The 20,354-nt window shown below is 55.8% G+C and overlaps 2 protein-coding genes across 2 annotated transcripts in view; both read right to left on the bottom strand.

Moving 5' to 3' along the window:
• Window positions 1-12,519, bottom strand: part of LOC148593866 (uncharacterized) — a 95,498-nt gene extending 82,979 nt beyond the window's left edge. Inside the window, exons 1-10 of the mRNA XM_088529180.1 lie at window positions 12,502-12,519; window positions 11,820-11,942; window positions 10,927-11,088; window positions 10,426-10,545; window positions 8,888-8,902; window positions 6,114-6,197; window positions 5,221-5,382; window positions 4,720-4,839; window positions 3,182-3,196; window positions 402-485 (exon numbers count right to left, since the gene is read on the bottom strand). Coding sequence (XP_088385306.1) covers window positions 402-485; window positions 3,182-3,196; window positions 4,720-4,839; window positions 5,221-5,382; window positions 6,114-6,197; window positions 8,888-8,902; window positions 10,426-10,545; window positions 10,927-11,088; window positions 11,820-11,942; window positions 12,502-12,519 — 903 coding nt within the window. The remainder of the gene's footprint in view (window positions 1-401; window positions 486-3,181; window positions 3,197-4,719; window positions 4,840-5,220; window positions 5,383-6,113; window positions 6,198-8,887; window positions 8,903-10,425; window positions 10,546-10,926; window positions 11,089-11,819; window positions 11,943-12,501) is intronic.
• Window positions 12,520-13,051: 532 nt separating this feature from the next.
• Window positions 13,052-20,354, bottom strand: part of LOC148593867 (uncharacterized) — a 33,706-nt gene continuing 26,403 nt past the window's right edge. Inside the window, exons 21-25 of the mRNA XM_088529188.1 lie at window positions 20,299-20,313; window positions 17,526-17,609; window positions 16,633-16,794; window positions 16,138-16,251; window positions 13,052-13,156 (exon numbers count right to left, since the gene is read on the bottom strand). Coding sequence (XP_088385314.1) covers window positions 13,052-13,156; window positions 16,138-16,251; window positions 16,633-16,794; window positions 17,526-17,609; window positions 20,299-20,313 — 480 coding nt within the window. The remainder of the gene's footprint in view (window positions 13,157-16,137; window positions 16,252-16,632; window positions 16,795-17,525; window positions 17,610-20,298; window positions 20,314-20,354) is intronic.

Raw genomic sequence — 20,354 nt, forward strand, 5'->3', positions numbered from 1 at the left:
TCGAGGGAAGGGAAAACTCTCCTGGAGAGTCTCCCAGGTTCTGTAGGAGCATCCCTGGCCGCCTCGCTGCCTGATGCACGCCGGGCCCCGTGGAACACTTCTCCAGTGCCACACACCAGGCTGCCACTGGTTCTGCAAGCTCATGTGTGGGCAGAGACCCACATTGCAACCTGCTCTCCCAACTCCTGCAAACGACCTGGGGCCTCCTCCTGGCAGCTCCTGCCTTCTCTCAGCGCACAGACCATCTGTTCCCTGTCACACTAAGGACTGCAGCTCCCACTGACACCAGGATATCCCATTGCTTGGATGGAGGAATGTCCCTCTTGCATTATGCTCTGCGTGTCCAGCAAGAAAAGGAGGAGGAAGAGGGGATTCTTCTGACCCCTTCCAGCTGCTTTTACCTTTACACCCAGCTTGGTCCGGTGGAAGACTGTGCTTGAGCCCGGCTCCACGGGGATCTTGACACCAAGCGGCAAGTTCAGCAGCTCAGTAGAATCTCTGAGCTGCTGTCTTCGGCGCCCAGGCTGGAAAGAAAGAGGTGCTCATGGGCTTTTGGAGCGCAGGCTCCACAGCCTTCCTGCACAGCAGCTTCCAGAAGTGCGCCTTGAAAGCCCCACGCAAGGAGGGTGCCAAGAGTGCCCTATTCCCCAGCCATGCTCTGCTCCTCCGGTCACTTGCCTACAACTCCAGCCCCTTTACCCAGCCCTGACGTCCTTGCACAGCACTCTCTGGCCTGTGGAGCTGGACTCCAGCAGCGGCAGAGAGACACAGTTCCCCAAGAGCCTCCTCCGGCCTCCCCCCTGTGCCTGTCACTCTCCCTCCCCTGTGCACTCCCACAGCCCACAGCAGCCCCACACGGTTGCTGGCTCCCACGCTTAGCCCTCTCTGCAGCCTGGTACACACCTCGGCCCTCTTCTCCTCTGTTCTCGCTAGTCCATCTCCATTTTGGACATCAGCACGGAGAATGTTCTCCATGGTTCTTTCCAGAACTTTCTCCGCGAGCTGCGACGTTCGCTGGCTCCAATGGCTCCAGCAGCACCCAGCTCTGCTGGCCGCGGCCGCTCGCCTCACGAGTGACCCCAGTCTCACAATAGCGCATTGTCGCATGGCCGCTTTTGCGCGCCACCGCCCGTCCTGGCAGGCCCCCTCGGGCTGGCCTGCAGGCCCGGCCTGCCCTCGCCTTGCCAAGGGGCCTTGCCGGTCTTCCCTGGGCGCAGCCTTGCGCAGACCTTGGAGGAGAGGCCTTGGAGCTCAGTTCGCACAGACGGCAGATCTTTTTGAGCATTTTTAAAGCTCGCTTTGTACCAGAGATGTACCTCCCTCTGCCTCAGTGATGGGAGGCACATTGCTGCCATTTGTAATGGGCTGGACTGGACATGTCCGTCCAGATGGGTGCTCTGACCGTGGCTTTTTGGCCCAGCCCTTTCCCCACATGATGTTACCAAAGGGAACATGGAAAGAGAGGCTGTTGAAAGTCTTCGGCTGCTTAATCCCTTCTAAACAAGTATTTTGTCAATAAGTGGTGCTCTGCATGGGCCTAGATGCTCTCTAGGAAGAACTACAGTAACAAGGGAAGAAACATCCTTCCTGTGACATGTGGTAGGATTCTTAGGAGGACCACCAGGGCTTCTTAGGTGTCCTATACTGGCAAGCCATTTGTTGGACAAAAAGTCTCATCTTTTGTACGCTGAGCACATGCTATCTGTGGTTTGTGTGACCGGAGCAGTCTGTCCACACCGCTGAACTGCAGGCAGAAAGCACCTAGGCTGGGGGGCCTTTTACCGCTAGTCTGCTACTCAGTGTGTACTGGGAAGTGCCGTGTCACCGTGGTGTTTGTTACTACTACCTGTTCCGTGCTTCGTGTTGCTGGATTCCTCAACACAGTATGGCTAGGTAATAAAGAGTGCTCTATTTAAATAAATATTTTGGACAAAGTGTCGTTGAACTGTGGCACTCATAGTGATAGAATCTTAGGGTGCCTTAGGGCAGGTAGAAGCAAAATGAGACTGACGCAGGCAGTAGACAATGGCATGTTGGCTAAGTCCACCGGCAGCTATGAAAATGCTGATGCTGGGGAACCTCTGGCTCAGCAAGCCTTAAGCCCACTGCTGCAGCTTGCTTCGAGAGTGACATGTGTCCCACCAGTGTACTTACACGAACATGGAGCTGGGGCTAGAGTGGGGAATGGAATGACTCTTGAGGGAGTTCACAGTCGACCAAGTCTCTGTGCAGTTGAAAGAGGTTTGGAGCTCCCTCTGGCACAGAATTTACTGCAGACATTCGGCTGCTGCCATGGAAATGCTTCAGGTGAACTCTGAAGCAGAGCAGGCTTGCCTCTACTGACACCCTAACGAAGGGATGGGAAGCGAGCGCAGGAGTACATGTGTGAGCGCAAGTGGTGGGAGCAGCCTTGCCTGCCCGGATTCTGGCTACATAGCCCAGGCCTGCCCCAATGCCCTCGCCCCAAGAAATGGCCCTCTGGAGCCCTTGCCGCACGTGGGCTGCTTGAAGAGAAGCTTCGCCTCGTCTGCCTCGCGACCTGGGCACAAGGTCTCGCGCAGCTCTCGCAGCAGTTGCTGGACCCTGTCATGAACAGGTGTAAATCACCGGAGCAGCACAGGAACACAAGAACATCCACACAGTGCTTGGAAATAACATCTTTATTCTGTGCCCCGGTAATGCCCTCTGTCAGCGTTCACGTTGCCCCGGCTTGTCCGTCACCAGCTTTACACGCATCGATCTCATCCGGGCTCCGCTCTGAGAAGCGGTCTTTGGAGCTGCTGGAGGGACGGGCTGCCTGCAATACTGCTGAGCAATGCAGGGGAAAGGGTCTCGTGTGCTCCCTGGCCTCGCTTTAGGCTGGTTTTCCAGCAGTGCAGAGTGAGGTGTTGATGCAACTGGCAAGGGGGGAGTGTGCGGCTTCCGCATGTCTTCTGGCGTATTCTGAGCAAAATGCTCAGAGCTTTGGCAGACGGATGGGAGCAGATGAGCTGAATGTTTCTCTTCAGAACCTTGAGCCTCTGCTTCATCCTCTGAAAGCATGACCATTCCACGGACCATGAGGGGAGGGAGCTTTGTTCTTGGTTGGCTCTCCACTAACTTTCCAGTAGGAGTTCTCCTTCCTTCTGCTTTTGGAAAGACCTGTCCCACATTGCTCCCATTCCCATCTCTCCGGCTTGGCTCTTTTGCCACCTGCCTTCTGCAATGCACGCCTGGATCTCCTGCAGTCAGAGGCCGAACACGCTGCTCTCTTGGGCCACTCTGCACAGGGCTTTCTTCTGACCTGTGTGGTAAGGCTCTTGCCTTGGCAGGCTGTTTCTGTTCTAACTCCTTCTTCAGGCTTTCCAGAGCATCACACACAAAGGTCTCAGCACACACTTTTATCTCCGAGTGGAGCTGCTGAACCTTGGAAATTGCTTTGGCAATGCCTTCCCCTTCGAGCGTGCTCCTGGCTTGGGATAGCTCAGCACGATTTTGGGAGGATTGCAACGCAAGCAAGTTTTTGGCGTCTGCTGTCTCGTGTTCAGAGGTTCTAGATGATGCTCCATCTTCAATGACGTGGTTGGAGGAAGGTGCCTGGGGTGGTTGCAGCTGCCTCTGACAAATTGTCTTCATGGGCAGCTTGAGCATTTCAGAGTACTTGCAGTGGAAGTGATGCTCAAACTGAGATGCTGCAAACATTTGCAAGGTGGCTGCAATATTTTCAGCAGCATCCTGGATGATTTTGTGAAGCGAAGGCAGAGGAAGTCCTCCATCAAACCTTGGGAGTTCAGCTTGCCTGGCTTTTCTTTCTCCCAATTTGCCCGCTCGCGTGGGTCCTGCGGCAACGCGCTGCTGCCTTTTGCGACTGGCCAACAGCCTGGCCTCAGAGGCATCTGATGCTCTGTATGCACCTTCCTTCGCCAGATGATCCAAAAGGGCTGCTGCAATGTCTCTAGCCACCAGCAAAACTTCCTCCCGCACATCCGCAGGAGGCTTCTCTGAATGCTCTGCCCTTCCTCCGCTACAAAACAGCCCTCCCCGAACTGCAAGGGGGGCACTCCTTAAAACGTGGACTGGCTGCTCCAGCTCTTTCACCCTCTGCAGCACTTTGTTGACTGTGCTCTCTGCCAGCTCCCGCACTTCTGTCAGGGTATTCCAGTTCAAGGGAGTGCGGGTTTTAGCGTGCCGCTGTTCCTTTGAGCACTTCTGCAACAGAAACCAGGAGGAATTAACCAGTGAACGGTGAACCAGCTGGAGAGAGAGGATGGAGGAGGTTGACTTACTGATCTGAACCCTTTGCCCTTGTCGTCTCTACCACGGGTGTTGGGGTCTTGGCTGCCGCGGGTGTTGCCTACTTGGCTCCCACCACACCTCTGCTTATCTTCAGAGGCTCCTTGGCACCTTGTCCAGACCTGAATGTGAGGAATGCTCGTTTTATGAGTAGGAACAAGCAGCCCTTGTTCCTGGAGATCCCTGCATTGCCATGCTTTCTGAGAAGCCCTTGCCCAGGAGAGGGAAGCAGGGACCAGGAGGGAAAGGCTTCCCTCAGCACTCTCAGAGGGCACTCAGGGACCACTTTCCCACCCGTGCCCAAATCCTGAATCAGCTGCTCAGCACAGAGCGACGCAAACCTTTCCATGCCGCAAGAGCTGGCACACCAGCGCAGCCTTCACCACTTCTTCAGGTCATGCCTTTCTGGCAGAATTGATGTGAAACCCCATCCCTCTGCACCACGACGCGTACCTGTGCACCCTGAGGTTTAGGCTCGTGTTCCTGCCCATCTGCTTTCTCGAGCTCTATCTTGAGCGTCGTCAGGTACTGCCTGTACTGGTTGAATTCATGCAGATTGCAGACAACCTACGAGGAGATGAGGGCAGAAATCATCTAGCGCTTTGGCCGCTCACGCGCAGCCTGCCTTGCCAGCAGGAGCGCTAGCCCAGCGAGAGCTGCGCTCCCGGCCCGGCCCAGCATCGAGGGGCTTTGCTCCCACCACCCAGTGGGGACTCGTGCTCATCACTGGGCCCCCTGGCCACGCACCCGCTGCTGTGGCAGCGACACACAGCCTGGGAAGAGCAGATGGGAATGCCTAGAGCAAGCTTTGGGCTCCTCCTGCCCCGCAGCAGCGAAAGCAGCACAACAACCCTGAGCCCTCCACCTGCAAGGAGCGGCTGCAGCAAGCGCTCTGGCAACCTCCCCCTCCTTTGGAAGGGCATCATCTCACCCACATGGACAACCTACTTTGCCATCCTCCGTGATGAAGCCTTCTCTCCTCAGCCTACGCAAATGCTCTTTGCGGCTGTAGTACTCCCGCAAATGGGGGTCATGCAGGCTGTTGTACTCATTCCCCAGTAAATGACAGTGTGGATCTCCAAGATCAAAGTGACTGGCCGGCTGGTGAAGCTGTAAGATACATTGTGCATGGCAAGATCAGGGTAGGATGGCTGAGGAAAGAGACAAAGACACTTTGGAGCTTTGTCAGCTCATAGGGCTAGCTCTCCAGGCTCTGAGATTTAGGGTCATTCCTGGCTCAGCACCTAGCTCACTCTGTACCCACAGGGATACGGAGAAATCATACCCAAAGGAAAGCTTATTCTACTTGGAGACTTTTCAGGCGAGGAGAACCATCCACAGCTCCACAGCTCCCATCTCGTGGCTGTGTGTAGAAGGGGATACTTGACAAGTTTCCTCGGCAGAGAAGCCTTGCCATTTACAGCTCGGCACAAACAGAGCTCAAGGGAAGGGAAAACTCTCCTGGAGAGTCTCCCAGGTTCTGTAGGAGCATCCCTGGCCGCCTCGCTGCCTGATGCACGCCGGGCCCCGTGGAACACTTCTCCAGTGCCACACACCAGGCTGCCACTGGCTCTGTAGGCACATGCACGGGCAGAGACCCATGTTGCAACCTTCTCTCCCAACTCCTGCACACGACCTGGGGCCTCCTCCTGGCAGCTCCTGCCTTCGCTCAGCGCACAGACCATCTGTTCCCTGTCACACTAAGGACTGCAGCTCCCGCTGACACCAGGATATCCCACTGCTTGGATGGAGGAATGTCCCTCTTGCAGGATGCTCTGCGTGTCCGGCAAGAAAAGGAGGAGGAAGAGGAGACTTTCCTGACCCCTTTCAGCTGCTTTTACCTTTACCCCCAGCTTGGTCCGGTGGAACACAGTGCTGGAGCCCGGCTCCACAGGGATCTTCACCCCCAGAGGCAAGTTCAGCAGCTCAGTAGAATCTCTGAGCTGCTGTCTTCGGCGCCCGGGCTGGAAAGACAGAGGCACTCATGGGCTTTTGGCTCTCCACAGCCTTCCTGCACAGCAGCTTCCAGAAGTGCGCCTTGAAAGCCCCACGCAAGGAGGGTGCCAAGAGTGCCCTATTCCCCAGCCATGCTCTGCTCCTCCGGTCACTTGCCTACAACTCCAGCCCCTTTACCCAGCCCTGACGTCCTTGCACAGCACTCTCTGGCCTGTGGAGCTGGACTCCAGCAGCGGCAGAGAGACACAGTTCCCCAAGAGCCTCCTCCGGCCTCCCCCCTGTGCCTGTCACTCTCCCTCCCCTGTGCACTCCCACAGCCCACAGCAGCCCCACACGGTTGCTGGCTCCCACGCTTAGCCCTCTCTGCAGCCTGGTACACACCTCGGCCCTCTTCTCCTCTGTTCTCGCTAGTCCATCTCCATTTTGGACATCAGCACGGAGAATGTTCTCCATGGTTCTTTCCAGAACTTTCTCCGCGAGCTGCGACGTTCGCTGGCTCCAATGGCTCCAGCAGCACCCAGCTCTGCTGGCCGCGGCTGCTCGCCTCACGAGTGACCCCAGTCTCACAATAGCGCATTGTCGCATGGCCGCTTTTGCGCGCCACCGCCCGTCCTGGCAGGCCCCCTCGGGCTGGCCTGCAGGCCCGGCCTGCCCTCACCTTGCCAAGGGGCCTTGCCGGTCTTCCCTGGGCGCAGCCTTGCGCAGACCTTGGAGGAGAGGCCTTGGAGCTCAGTTCGCACAGACGGCAGATCTTTTTGAGCATTTTTAAAGCTCGCTTTGTACCAGAGATGTACCTCCCTCTGCCTCAGTGATGGGAGGCACATTGCTGCCATTTGTAATGGGCTGGACTGGACATGTCCGTCCAGATGGGTGCTCTGACCGTGGCTTTTTGGCCCAGCCCTTTCCCCACATGATGTTACCAAAGGGAACATGGAAAGAGAGGCTGTTGAAAGTCTTCGGCTGCTTAATCCCTTCTAAACAAGTATTTTGTCAATAAGTGGTGCTCTGCATGGGCCTAGATGCTCTCTAGGAAGAACTACAGTAACAAGGGAAGAAACATCCTTCCTGTGACATGTGGTAGGATTCTTAGGAGGACCACCAGGGCTTCTTAGGTGTCCTATACTGGCAAGCCATTTGTTGGACAAAAAGTCTCATCTTTTGTACGCTGAGCACATGCTATCTGTGGTTTGTGTGACCGGAGCAGTCTGTCCACACCGCTGAACTGCAGGCAGAAAGCACCTAGGCTGGGGGGCCTTTTACCGCTAGTCTGCTACTCAGTGTGTACTGGGAAGTGCCGTGTCACCGTGGTGTTTGTTACTACTACCTGTTCCGTGCTTCATGTTGCTGGATTCCTCAACACAGTATGGCCAGGTAATAAAGAGTGCTCTATTTAAATAAATATTTTGGACAAAGTGTCGTTGAACTGTGGCACTCATAGTGATAGAATCTTAGGGTGCCTTAGGGCAGGTAGAAGCAAAATGAGACTGACGCAGGCAGTAGACAATGGCATGTTGGCTAAGTCCACCGGCAGCTATGAAAATGCTGATGCTGGGGAACCTCTGGCTCAGCAAGCCTTAAGCCCACTGCTGCAGCTTGCTTCGAGAGTGACATGTGTCCCACCAGTGTACTTACACGAACATGGAGCTGGGGCTAGAGTGGGGAATGGAATGACTCTTGAGCGAGTTCACAGTCGACCAAGTCTCTGTGCAGTTGAAAGAGGTTTGGAGCTCCCTCTGGCACAGAATTTACTGCAGACATTCGGCTGCTGCCATGGAAATGCTTCAGGTGAACTCTGAAGCAGAGCAGGCTTGCCTCTACTGACACCCTAACGAAGGGATGGGAAGTGAGTGCAGGAGTACATGTGTGAGCGCAAGTGGTGGGAGCAGCCTTGCCTGCCCGGATTCTGGCTACATAGCCCAGGCCTGCCCCAATGCCCTCGCCCCAAGAAATGGCACTCTGGAGCCCTTGCCGCACGTGGGCTGCTTGAAGAGAAGCTTCGCCTCGTCTGCCTCGCGACCTGGGCACAAGGTCTCGCGCAGCTCTCGCAGCAGTTGCTGGACCCTGTCATGAACAGGTGTAAATCACCGGAGCAGCACAGGAACACAAGAACATCCACACAGTGCTTGGAAATAACATCTTTATTCTGTGCCCCGGTAATGCCCTCTGTCAGCGTTCACGTTGCCCCGGCTTGTCCGTCACCAGCTTTACACGCATCGATCTCATCCGGGCTCCGCTCTGAGAAGCGGTCTTTGGAGCTGCTGGAGGGACGGGCTGCCTGCAATACTGCTGAGCAATGCAGGGGAAAGGGTCTCGTGTGCTCCCTGGCCTCGCTTTAGGCTGGTTTTCCAGCAGTGCAGAGTGAGGTGTTGATGCAACTGGCAAGGGGGGAGTGTGCGGCTTCCGCATGTGTTCTGGCGTGTTCTGAGCAAAATGCTCAGAGCTTTGGCAGACGGATGGGAGCAGATGAGCTGAATGTTTCTCTTCAGAACCTTGAGCCTCTGCTTCATCCTCTGAAAGCATGACCATTCCACGGACCATGAGGGGAGGGAGCTTTGTTCTTGGTTGGCTCTCCACTAACTTTCCAGTAGGAGTTCTCCTTCCTTCTGCTTTTGGAAAGACCTGTCCCACATTGCTCCCATTCCCATCTCTCCGGCTTGGCTCTTTTGCCACCTGCCTTCTGCAATGCACGCCTGGATCTCCTGCAGTCAGAGGCCGAACACGCTGCTCTCTTGGGCCACTCTGCACAGGGCTTTCTTCTGACCTGTGTGGTAAGGCTCTTGCCTTGGCAGGCTGTTTCTGTTCTAACTCCTTCTTCAGGCTTTCCAGAGCATCACACACAAAGGTCTCAGCACACACTTTTATCTCCGAGTGGAGCTGCTGAACCTTGGAAATTGCTTTGGCAATGCCTTCCCCTTCGAGCGTGCTCCTGGCTTGGGATAGCTCAGCACGATTTTGGGAGGATTGCAACGCAAGCAAGTTTTTGGCGTCTGCTGTCTCGTGTTCAGAGGTTCTAGATGATGCTCCATCTTCAATGACGTGGTTGGAGGAAGGTGCCTGGGGTGGTTGCAGCTGCCTCTGACAAATTGTCTTCATGGGCAGCTTGAGCATTTCAGAGTACTTGCAGTGGAAGTGATGCTCAAACTGAGATGCTGCAAACATTTGCAAGGTGGCTGCAATATTTTCAGCAGCATCCTGGATGATTTTGTGAAGCGAAGGCAGAGGAAGTCCTCCATCAAACCTTGGGAGTTCAGCTTGCCTGGCTTTTCTTTCTCCCAATTTGCCCGCTCGCGTGGGTCCTGCGGCAACGCGCTGCTGCCTTTTGCGACTGGCCAACAGCCTGGCCTCAGAGGCATCTGATGCTCTGTATGCACCTTCCTTCGCCAGATGATCCAAAAGGGCTGCTGCAATGTCTCTAGCCACCAGCAAAACTTCCTCCCGCACATCCGCAGGAGGCTTCTCTGAATGCTCTGCCCTTCCTCCGCTACAAAACAGCCCTCCCCGAACTGCAAGGGGGGCACTCCTTAAAACGTGGACTGGCTGCTCCAGCTCTTTCACCCTCTGCAGCACTTTGTTGACTGTGCTCTCTGCCAGCTCCCGCACTTCTGTCAGGGTATTCCAGTTCAAGGGAGTGCGGGTTTTAGCGTGCCGCTGTTCCTTTGAGCACTTCTGCAACAGAAACCAGGAGGAATTAACCAGTGAACGGTGAACCAGCTGGAGAGAGAGGATGGAGGAGGTTGACTTACTGATCTGAACCCTTTGCCCTTGTCGTCTCTACCACGGGTGTTGGGGTCTTGGCTGCCGCGGGTGTTGCCTACTTGGCTCCCACCACACCTCTGCTTATCTTCAGAGGCTCCTTGGCACCTTGTCCAGACCTGAATGTGAGGAATGCTCGTTTTATGAGTAGGAACAAGCAGCCCTTGTTCCTGGAGATCCCTGCATTGCCATGCTTTCTGAGAAGCCCTTGCCCAGGAGAGGGAAGCAGGGACCAGGAGGGAAAGGCTTCCCTCAGCACTCTCAGAGGGCACTCAGGGACCACTTTCCCACCCGTGCCCAAATCCTGAATCAGCTGCTCAGCACAGAGCGACGCAAACCTTTCCATGCCGCAAGAGCTGGCACACCAGCGCAGCCTTCACCACTTCTTCAGGTCATGCCTTTCTGGCAGAATTGATGTGAAACCCCATCCCTCTGCACCACGACGCGTACCTGTGCACCCTGAGGTTTAGGCTCGTGTTCCTGCCCATCTGCTTTCTCGAGCTCTATCTTGAGCGTCGTCAGGTACTGCCTGTACTGGTTGAATTCATGCAGATTGCAGACAACCTACGAGGAGATGAGGGCAGAAATCATCTAGCGCTTTGGCCGCTCACGCGCAGCCTGCCTTGCCAGGAGGAGCGCTAGCCCAGCGAGAGCTGCGCTCCCGGCCCGGCCCAGCATCGAGGGGCTTTGCTCCCACCACCCAGTGGGGACTCGTGCTCATCACTGGGCCCCCTGGCCACGCACCCGCTGCTGTGGCAGCGACACACAGCCTGGGAAGAGCAGATGGGAATGCCTAGAGCAAGCTTTGGGCTCCTCCTGCCCCGCAGCAGCGAAAGCAGCACAACAACCCTGAGCCCTCCACCTGCAAGGAGCGGCTGCAGCAAGCGCTCTGGCAACCCCCCCCTCCTTTGGAAGGGCATCATCTCACCCACATGGACAACCTACTTTGCCATCCTCCGTGATGAAGCCTTCTCTCCTCAGCCTACGCAAATGCTCTTTGCGGCTGTAGTACTCCCGCAAATGGGGGTCATGCAGGCTGTTGTACTCATTCCCCAGTAAATGACAGTGTGGATCTCCAAGATCAAAGTGACTGGCCGGCTGGTGAAGCTGTAAGATACATTGTGCATGGCAAGATCAGGGTAGGATGGCTGAGGAAAGAGACAAAGACACTTTGGAGCTTTGTCAGCTCATAGGGCTAGCTCTCCAGGCTCTGAGATTTAGGGTCATTCCTGGCTCAGCACCTAGCTCACTCTGTACCCACAGGGATACGGAGAAATCATACCCAAAGGAAAGCTTATTCTACTTGGAGACTTTTCAGGCGAGGAGAACCATCCACAGCTCCACAGCTCCCATCTCGTGGCTGTGTGTAGAAGGGGATACTTGACAAGTTTCCTCGGCAGAGAAGCCTTGCCATTTACAGCTCGGCACAAACAGAGCTCGAGGGAAGGGAAAACTCTCCTGGAGAGTCTCCCAGGTTCTGTAGGAGCATCCCTGGCCGCCTCGCTGCGTGATGCACGCCGGGCCCCGTGGAACACTTCTCCAGTGCCACACACCAGGCTGCCACTGGCTCTGTAGGCACATGCACGGGCAGAGACCCATGTTGCAACCTTCTCTCCCAACTCCTGCACACGACCTGGGGCCTCCTCCTGGCAGCTCCTGCCTTCGCTCAGCGCACAGACCATCTGTTCCCTGTCACACTAAGGACTGCAGCTCCCGCTGACACCAGGATATCCCACTGCTTGGATGGAGGAATGTCCCTCTTGCAGGATGCTCTGCGTGTCCGGCAAGAAAAGGAGGAGGAAGAGGAGACTTTCCTGACCCCTTTCAGCTGCTTTTACCTTTACCCCCAGCTTGGTCCGGTGGAACACAGTGCTGGAGCCCGGCTCCACAGGGATCTTCACCCCCAGAGGCAAGTTCAGCAGCTCAGTAGAATCTCTGAGCTGCTGTCTTCGGCGCCCGGGCTGGAAAGACAGAGGCACTCATGGGCTTTTGGCTCTCCACAGCCTTCCTGCACAGCAGCTTCCAGAAGTGCGCCTTGAAAGCCCCACGCAAGGAGGGTGCCAAGAGTGCCCTATTCCCCAGCCATGCTCTGCTCCTCCGGTCACTTGCCTACAACTCCAGCCCCTTTACCCAGCCCTGACGTCCTTGCACAGCACTCTCTGGCCTGTGGAGCTGGACTCCAGCAGCGGCAGAGAGACACAGTTCCCCAAGAGCCTCCTCCGGCCTCCCCCCTGTGCCTGTCACTCTCCCTCCCCTGTGCACTCCCACAGCCCACAGCAGCCCCACACGGTTGCTGGCTCCCACGCTTAGCCCTCTCTGCAGCCTGGTACACACCTCGGCCCTCTTCTCCTCTGTTCTCGCTAGTCCATCTCCATTTTGGACATCAGCACGGAGAATGTTCTCCATGGTTCTTTCCAGAACTTTCTCCGCGAGCTGCGACGTTCGCTGGCTCCAATGGCTCCAGCAGCACCCAGCTCTGCTGGCCGCGGCCGCTCGCCTCACGAGTGACCCCAGTCTCACAATAGCGCATTGTCGCATGGCCGCTTTTGCGCGCCACCGCCCGTCCTGGCAGGCCCCCTCGGGCTGGCCTGCAGGCCCGGCCTGCCCTCGCCTTGCCAAGGGGCCTTGCCGGTCTTCCCTGGGCGCAGCCTTGCGCAGACCTTGGAGGAGAGGCCTTGGAGCTCAGTTCGCACAGACGGCAGATCTTTTTGAGCATTTTTAAAGCTCGCTTTGTACCAGAGATGTACCTCCCTCTGCCTCAGTGATGGGAGGCACATTGCTGCCATTTGTAATGGGCTGGACTGGACATGTCCGTCCAGATGGGTGCTCTGACCGTGACTTTTTGGCCCAGCCCTTTCCCCACATGATGTTACCAAAGGGAACATGGAAAGAGAGGCTGTTGAAAGTCTTCGGCTGCTTAATCCCTTCTAAACAAGTATTTTGTCAATAAGTGGTGCTCTGCATGGGCCTAGATGCTCTCTAGGAAGAACTACAGTAACAAGGGAAGAAACATCCTTCCTGTGACATGTGGTAGGATTCTTAGGAGGACCACCAGGGCTTCTTAGGTGTCCTATACTGGCAAGCCATTTGTTGGACAAAAAGTCTCATCTTTTGTACGCTGAGCACATGCTATCTGTGGTTTGTGTGACCGGAGCAGTCTGTCCACACCGCTGAACTGCAGGCAGAAAGCACCTAGGCTGGGGGGCCTTTTACCGCTAGTCTGCTACTCAGTGTGTACTGGGAAGTGCCGTGTCACCGTGGTGTTTGTTACTACTACCTGTTCCGTGCTTCGTGTTGCTGGATTCCTCAACACAGTATGGCTAGGTAATAAAGAGTGCTCTATTTAAATAAATATTTTGGACAAAGTGTCGTTGAACTGTGGCACTCATAGTGATAGAATCTTAGGGTGCCTTAGGGCAGGTAGAAGCAAAATGAGACTGACGCAGGCAGTAGACAATGGCATGTTGGCTAAGTCCACCGGCAGCTATGAAAATGCTGATGCTGGGGAACCTCTGGCTCAGCAAGCCTTAAGCCCACTGCTGCAGCTTGCTTCGAGAGTGACATGTGTCCCACCAGTGTACTTACACGAACATGGAGCTGGGGCTAGAGTGGGGAATGGAATGACTCTTGAGGGAGTTCACAGTCGACCAAGTCTCTGTGCAGTTGAAAGAGGTTTGGAGCTCCCTCTGGCACAGAATTTACTGCAGACATTCGGCTGCTGCCATGGAAATGCTTCAGGTGAACTCTGAAGCAGAGCAGGCTTGCCTCTACTGACACCCTAACGAAGGGATGGGAAGCGAGCGCAGGAGTACATGTGTGAGCGCAAGTGGTGGGAGCAGCCTTGCCTGCCCGGATTCTGGCTACATAGCCCAGGCCTGCCCCAATGCCCTCGCCCCAAGAAATGGCACTCTGGAGCCCTTGCCGCACGTGGGCTGCTTGAAGAGAAGCTTCGCCTCGTCTGCCTCGCGACCTGGGCACAAGGTCTCGCGCAGCTCTCGCAGCAGTTGCTGGACCCTGTCATGAACAGGTGTAAATCACCGGAGCAGCACAGGAACACAAGAACATCCACACAGTGCTTGGAAATAACATCTTTATTCTGTGCCCCGGTAATGCCCTCTGTCAGCGTTCACGTTGCCCCGGCTTGTCCGTCACCAGCTTTACACGCATCGATCTCATCCGGGCTCCGCTCTGAGAAGCGGTCTTTGGAGCTGCTGGAGGGACGGGCTGCCTGCAATACTGCTGAGCAATGCAGGGGAAAGGGTCTCGTGTGCTCCCTGGCCTCGCTTTAGGCTGGTTTTCCAGCAGTGCAGAGTGAGGTGTTGATGCAACTGGCAAGGGGGGAGTGTGCGGCTTCCGCATGTGTTCTGGCGTGTTCTGAGCAAAATGCTCAGAGCTTTGGCAGACGGATGGGAGCAGATGAGCTGAATGTTTCTCTTCAGAACCTTGAGCCTCTGCTTCATCCTCTGAAAGCATGACCATTCCACGGACCATGAGGGGAGGGAGCTTTGTTCTTGGTTGGCTCTCCACTAACTTTCCAGTAGGAGTTCTCCTTCCTTCTGCTTTTGGAAAGACCTGTCCCACATTGCTCCCATTCCCATCTCTCCGGCTTGGCTCTTTTGCCACCTGCCTTCTGCAATGCACGCCTGGATCTCCTGCAGTCAGAGGCCGAACACGCTGCTCTCTTGGGCCACTCTGCACAGGGCTTTCTTCTGACCTGTGTGGTAAGGCTCTTGCCTTGGCAGGCTGTTTCTGTTCTAACTCCTTCTTCAGGCTTTCCAGAGCATCACACACAAAGGTCTCAGCACACACTTTTATCTCCGAGTGGAGCTGCTGAACCTTGGAAATTGCTTTGGCAATGCCTTCCCCTTCGAGCGTGCTCCTGGCTTGGGATAGCTCAGCACGATTTTGGGAGGATTGCAACGCAAGCAAGTTTTTGGCGTCTGCTGTCTCGTGTTCAGAGGTTCTAGATGATGCTCCATCTTCAATGACGTGGTTGGAGGAAGGTGCCTGGGGTGGTTGCAGCTGCCTCTGACAAATTGTCTTCATGGGCAGCTTGAGCATTTCAGAGTACTTGCAGTGGAAGTGATGCTCAAACTGAGATGCTGCAAACATTTGCAAGGTGGCTGCAATATTTTCAGCAGCATCCTGGATGATTTTGTGAAGCGAAGGCAGAGGAAGTCCTCCATCAAACCTTGGGAGTTCAGCTTGCCTGGCTTTTCTTTCTCCCAATTTGCCCGCTCGCGTGGGTCCTGCGGCAACGCGCTGCTGCCTTTTGCGACTGGCCAACAGCCTGGCCTCAGAGGCATCTGATGCTCTGTATGCACCTTCCTTCGCCAGATGATCCAAAAGGGCTGCTGCAATGTCTCTAGCCACCAGCAAAACTTCCTCCCGCACATCCGCAGGAGGCTTCTCTGAATGCTCTGCCCTTCCTCCGCTACAAAACAGCCTTCCCCGAACTGCAAGGGGGGCACTCCTTAAAACGTGGACTGGCTGCTCCAGCTCTTTCACCCTCTGCAGCACTTTGTTGACTGTGCTCTCTGCCAGCTCCCGCACTTCTGTCAGGGTATTCCAGTTCAAGGGAGTGCGGGTTTTAGCGTGCCGCTGTTCCTTTGAGCACTTCTGCAACAGAAACCAGGAGGAATTAACCAGTGAACGGTGAACCAGCTGGAGAGAGAGGATGGAGGAGGTTGACTTACTGATCTGAACCCTTTGCCCTTGTCGTCTCTACCACGGGTGTTGGGGTCTTGGCTGCCGCGGGTGTTGCCTACTTGGCTCCCACCACACCTCTGCTTATCTTCAGAGGCTCCTTGGCACCTTGTCCAGACCTGAATGTGAGGAATGCTCGTTTTATGAGTAGGAACAAGCAGCCCTTGTTCCTGGAGATCCCTGCATTGCCATGCTTTCTGAGAAGCCCTTGCCCAGGAGAGGGAAGCAGGGACCAGGAGGGAAAGGCTTCCCTCAGCACTCTCAGAGGGCACTCAGGGACCACTTTCCCACCCGTGCCCAAATCCTGAATCAGCTGCTCAGCACAGAGCGACGCAAACCTTTCCATGCCGCAAGAGCTGGCACACCAGCGCAGCCTTCACCACTTCTTCAGGTCATGCCTTTCTGGCAGAATTGATGTGAAACCCCATCCCTCTGCACCACGACGCGTACCTGTGCACCCTGAGGTTTAGGCTCGTGTTCCTGCCCATCTGCTTTCTCGAGCTCTATCTTGAGCGTCGTCAGGTACTGCCTGTACTGGTTGAATTCATGCAGATTGCAGACAACCTACGAGGAGATGAGGGCAGAAATCATCTAGCGCTTTGGCCGCTCACGCGCAGCCTGCCTTGCCAGCAGGAGCGCTAGCCCAGCGAGAGCTGCGCTCCCGGCCCGGCCCAGCATCGAGGGGCTTTGCTCCCACCACCCAGTGGGGACTCGTGCTCATCACTGGGCCCCCTGGCCACGCACCCGCTGCTGTGGCAGCGACACACAGCCTGGGAAGAGCAGATGGGAATGCCTAGAGCAAGCTTTGGGCTCCTCCTGCCCCGCAGCAGCGAAAGCAGCACAACAACCCTGAGCCCTCCACCTGCAAGGAGCGGCTGCAGCAAGCGCTCTGGCAACCTCCCCCTCCTTTGGAAGGGCATCATCTCACCCACATGGACAACCTACTTTGCCATCCTCCGTGATGAAGCCTTCTCTCCTCAGCCTACGCAAATGCTCTTTGCGGCTGTAGTACTCCCGCAAATGGGGGTCATGCAGGCTGTTGTACTCATTCCCCAGTAAATGACAGTGTGGATCTCCAAGATCAAAGTGACTGGCCGGCTGGTGAAGCTGTAAGATACATTGTGCATGGCAAGATCAGGGTAGGATGGCTGAGGAAAGAGACAAAGACACTTTGGAGCTTTGTCAGCTCATAGGGCTAGCTCTCCAGGCTCTGAGATTTAGGGTCATTCCTGGCTCAGCACCTAGCTCACTCTGTACCCACAGGGATACGGAGAAATCATACCCAAAGGAAAGCTTATTCTACTTGGAGACTTTTCAGGCGAGGAGAACCATCCACAGCTCCACAGCTCCCATCTCGTGGCTGTGTGTAGAAGGGGATACTTGACAAGTTTCCTCAGCAGAGAAGCCTTGCCATTTACAGCTCGGCACAAACAGAGCTCGAGGGAAGGGAAAACTCTCCTGGAGAGTCTCCCAGGTTCTGTAGGAGCATCCCTGGCCGCCTCGCTGCGTGATGCACGCCGGGCCCCGTGGAACACTTCTCCAGTGCCACACACCAGGCTGCCACTGGCTCTGTAGGCACATGCACGGGCAGAGACCCATGTTGCAACCTTCTCTCCCAACTCCTGCACACGACCTGGGGCCTCCTCCTGGCAGCTCCTGCCTTCGCTCAGCGCACAGACCATCTGTTCCCTGTCACACTAAGGACTGCAGCTCCCGCTGACACCAGGATATCCCACTGCTTGGATGGAGGAATGTCCCTCTTGCAGGATGCTCTGCGTGTCCGGCAAGAAAAGGAGGAGGAAGAGGAGACTTTCCTGACCCCTTTCAGCTGCTTTTACCTTTACCCCCAGCTTGGTCCGGTGGAACACAGTGCTGGAGCCCGGCTCCACAGGGATCTTCACCCCCAGAGGCAAGTTCAGCAGCTCAGTAGAATCTCTGAGCTGCTGTCTTCGGCGCCCGGGCTGGAAAGACAGAGGCACTCATGGGCTTTTGGCTCTCCACAGCCTTCCTGCACAGCAGCTTCCAGAAGTGCGCCTTGAAAGCCCCACGCAAGGAGGGTGCCAAGAGTGCCCTATTCCCCAGCCATGCTCTGCTCCTCCGGTCACTTGCCTACAACTCCAGCCCCTTTACCCAGCCCTGACGTCCTTGCACAGCACTCTCTGGCCTGTGGAGCTGGACTCCAGCAGCGGCAGAGAGACACAGTTCCCCAAGAGCCTCCTCCGGCCTCCCCCCTGTGCCTGTCACTCTCCCTCCCCTGTGCACTCCCACAGCCCACAGCAGCCCCACACGGTTGCTGGCTCCCACGCTTAGCCCTCTCTGCAGCCTGGTACACACCTCGGCCCTCTTCTCCTCTGTTCTCGCTAGTCCATCTCCATTTTGGACATCAGCACGGAGAATGTTCTCCATGGTTCTTTCCAGAACTTTCTCCGCGAGCTGCGACGTTCGCTGGCTCCAATGGCTCCAGCAGCACCCAGCTCTGCTGGCCGCGGCCGCTCGCCTCACGAGTGACCCCAGTCTCACAATAGCGCATTGTCGCATGGCCGCTTTTGCGCGCCACCGCCCGTCCTGGCAGGCCCCCTCGGGCTGGCCTGCAGGCCCGGCCTGCCCTCGCCTTGCCAAGGGGCCTTGCCGGTCTTCCCTGGGCGCAGCCTTGCGCAGACCTTGGAGGAGAGGCCTTGGAGCTCAGTTCGCACAGACGGCAGATCTTTTTGAGCATTTTTAAAGCTCGCTTTGTACCAGAGATGTACCTCCCTCTGCCTCAGTGATGGGAGGCACATTGCTGCCATTTGTAATGGGCTGGACTGGACATGTCCGTCCAGATGGGTGCTCTGACCGTGGCTTTTTGGCCCAGCCCTTTCCCCACATGATGTTACCAAAGGGAACATGGAAAGAGAGGCTGTTGAAAGTCTTCGGCTGCTTAATCCCTTCTAAACAAGTATTTTGTCAATAAGTGGTGCTCTGCATGGGCCTAGATGCTCTCTAGGAAGAACTACAGTAACAAGGGAAGAAACATCCTTCCTGTGACATGTGGTAGGATTCTTAGGAGGACCACCAGGGCTTCTTAGGTGTCCTATACTGGCAAGCCATTTGTTGGACAAAAAGTCTCATCTTTTGTACGCTGAGCACATGCTATCTGTGGTTTGTGTGACCGGAGCAGTCTGTCCACACCGCTGAACTGCAGGCAGAAAGCACCTAGGCTGGGGGGCCTTTTACCGCTAGTCTGCTACTCAGTGTGTACTGGGAAGTGCCGTGTCACCGTGGTGTTTGTTACTACTACCTGTTCCGTGCTTCGTGTTGCTGGATTCCTCAACACAGTATGGCTAGGTAATAAAGAGTGCTCTATTTAAATAAATATTTTGGACAAAGTGTCGTTGAACTGTGGCACTCATAGTGATAGAATCTTAGGGTGCCTTAGGGCAGGTAGAAGCAAAATGAGACTGACGCAGGCAGTAGACAATGGCATGTTGGCTAAGTCCACCGGCAGCTATGAAAATGCTGATGCTGGGGAACCTCTGGCTCAGCAAGCCTTAAGCCCACTGCTGCAGCTTGCTTCGAGAGTGACATGTGTCCCACCAGTGTACTTACACGAACATGGAGCTGGGGCTAGAGTGGGGAATGGAATGACTCTTGAGGGAGTTCACAGTCGACCAAGTCTCTGTGCAGTTGAAAGAGGTTTGGAGCTCCCTCTGGCACAGAATTTACTGCAGCATTCGGCTGCTGCCATGGAAATGCTTCAGGTGAACTCTGAAGCAGAGCAGGCTTGCCTCTACTGACACCCTAACGAAGGGATGGGAAGCGAGCGCAGGAGTACATGTGTGAGCGCAAGTGGTGGGAGCAGCCTTGCCTGCCCGGATTCTGGCTACATAGCCCAGGCCTGCCCCAATGCCCTCGCCCCAAGAAATGGCACTCTGGAGCCCTTGCCGCACGTGGGCTGCTTGAAGAGAAGCTTCGCCTCGTCTGCCTCGCGACCTGGGCACAAGGTCTCGCGCAGCTCTCGCAGCAGTTGCTGGACCCTGTCATGAACAGGTGTAAATCACCGGAGCAGCACAGGAACACAAGAACATCCACACAGTGCTTGGAAATAACATCTTTATTCTGTGCCCCGGTAATGCCCTCTGTCAGCGTTCACGTTGCCCCGGCTTGTCCGTCACCAGCTTTACACGCATCGATCTCATCCGGGCTCCGCTCTGAGAAGCGGTCTTTGGAGCTGCTGGAGGGACGGGCTGCCTGCAATACTGCTGAGCAATGCAGGGGAAAGGGTCTCGTGTGCTCCCTGGCCTCGCTTTAGGCTGGTTTTCCAGCAGTGCAGAGTGAGGTGTTGATGCAACTGGCAAGGGGGGAGTGTGCGGCTTCCGCATGTGTTCTGGCGTGTTCTGAGCAAAATGCTCAGAGCTTTGGCAGACGGATGGGAGCAGATGAGCTGAATGTTTCTCTTCAGAACCTTGAGCCTCTGCTTCATCCTCTGAAAGCATGACCATTCCACGGACCATGAGGGGAGGGAGCTTTGTTCTTGGTTGGCTCTCCACTAACTTTCCAGTAGGAGTTCTCCTTCCTTCTGCTTTTGGAAAGACCTGTCCCACATTGCTCCCATTCCCATCTCTCCGGCTTGGCTCTTTTGCCACCTGCCTTCTGCAATGCACGCCTGGATCTCCTGCAGTCAGAGGCCG

This window comes from Tinamus guttatus, unplaced genomic scaffold (assembly GCF_059628265.1).
Source record: "Tinamus guttatus ecotype Peru unplaced genomic scaffold, ASM5962826v1 Tinamus_guttatus_pri_ptg000326l, whole genome shotgun sequence".
NCBI lineage: Eukaryota > Metazoa > Chordata > Aves > Tinamiformes > Tinamidae > Tinamus > Tinamus guttatus.